This window comes from Egretta garzetta, unplaced genomic scaffold (assembly GCF_000687185.1).
Source record: "Egretta garzetta isolate BGI_Z169 unplaced genomic scaffold, ASM68718v1 scaffold579, whole genome shotgun sequence".
Lineage (NCBI taxonomy): Eukaryota > Metazoa > Chordata > Aves > Pelecaniformes > Ardeidae > Egretta > Egretta garzetta.
Window position 1 is genome coordinate 62,574 of NW_009260841.1, and position 1,512 is coordinate 64,085.

Below are 1,512 nucleotides of genomic sequence, written 5' to 3' on the forward strand. Positions count from 1 at the left end.
TTCCCCCTGGCCCCGAGAGGAATGGGCTGGAAGCTGCTGCTTCACCAAGTCCGAGGCCCCCAGCCCCTCTAAGCTGGTTCTTGGTCCCGTTCCCGCAGCCTCGGGGAGTGCTGGAGGCCTCAGCCCGTTTTCATAGAATCATAGAATGTTTTGGGTGGGAAGGGACCCCTAGAGGCCATCTAGTCCAACCCCCCCGAAGGAGCAGGGACACCGCTAACCAGATCAGATTGATCAGAGCCCCATCCAACCTGGTCTTGAATGTTTCAAGGGATGGGGCCTCCACCACCTCTCTGGGCAACCTGTTCCATGTGCTTCTGGCAGTGGAGGTGATGAGCACAAGGAAGGACAAAAGCACCAAACCGCAGCCAGTCCTGGCTCTCACGTTGACCTCAGCTTCTCCAGTTAAACATTTCCTACCCAAAGTCTATTCCAATTTGTCCAAGTGAAAACTTGCTTTGGTAGAAATAGCTCAGCCTCAATAAGCTTTTCAGCTCTAAAAGACAAGTTTCGTAAACATGGAACTGAAACATTTCCTACTTTCTGGCCACAACAAAAAACACATCCATTTATGAGTTGCTTTTCTTAACTAACCCAAACCGAGAAAAGAAAAGCGGCCAATGCCAAAATGAAAAACTAACTGGCCCACAGTTATTTTTACTTCAAGTTCCAGTGTGCTCAAGACTTCAACCTTCATTCCAATTTGGGATGGGAGCTTTTTCTTCGACATTATTATTAATGTTTACAGCAGCGTGTCCCTGCTAGCACCATCAATCCCCCGGGGAAAGTCAGGGCTGGGGAGAGGAGTGTTATTTACCAGCAAGCACCCAGAGAGTTTCCAATGCTTTTCTATTCCAGCTTCACCTGGTCTGCAGCGAGGACAGACCGAAACGTCATCACGGTCCTCTCAGGCCAAGTAGTAGAGGCATTTGACAAGCAGTTCCAGGAGCTCTACCTCATGTCCAAGGGGGTGAGCCTCAAGTCCATCTCCATGGGTGAAGAGCCCGAACCTGAGCCTGTAACGCTGCCCTCTGTTGTGCCAGTGACCCCTGCCAACGCCGTGGTAAAGAAGCTGATAAACCCTAAATATGCCCTGGTGAAGGCCAAGAGCGCTGACCAGATCAGCAAGACTTCCTCTGAGAACCAGGACAAAAACCAGAAGACAGACAACAAAGGCAAAGCCCTGCCAGAGGGCCAGGCGGGCGACAGGCATGGTGACGTGGCAGACCTCTCCCTCCTTATCCACCCCGGCCTCCTGAATCTGGAGAAAGCCAACATGTTTGACTATCTGCCCACCTGGGTTGAGCCTGACCCTGAGCCCGGGAGCGAAGTCTTGGGTTACATCAACATTATTGACCCCAAGATAAAGAATGTGAAGCTCTCACAGATGAACCGCATCAAAGTCTGCGACGTTTCCCAAGCCAGCGCCCAGCACCGGCAGATGCTGAAGAACAGAGAGTTGGAGACCAAGAAAAACTCAGACCAAGAGCCACCTCTGTTGTCCCCCTGCCCAAG

General features: G+C 51.7%; 1 protein-coding gene across 1 annotated transcript in view; it reads left to right on the top strand.

The window, feature by feature from the left end:
- TNPO3 (transportin 3) overlaps positions 1 to 1,512 on the top strand; it is a gene marked incomplete at its 3' end in the record, with an annotated part of 39,114 nt that overhangs the window by 33,369 nt on the left and 4,233 nt on the right. The window contains exon 16 of the mRNA XM_035902530.1: positions 856 to 1,455. Within this exon, the coding sequence (XP_035758423.1) occupies positions 856 to 1,455 (600 nt within the window). The remainder of the gene's footprint in view (positions 1 to 855; positions 1,456 to 1,512) is intronic.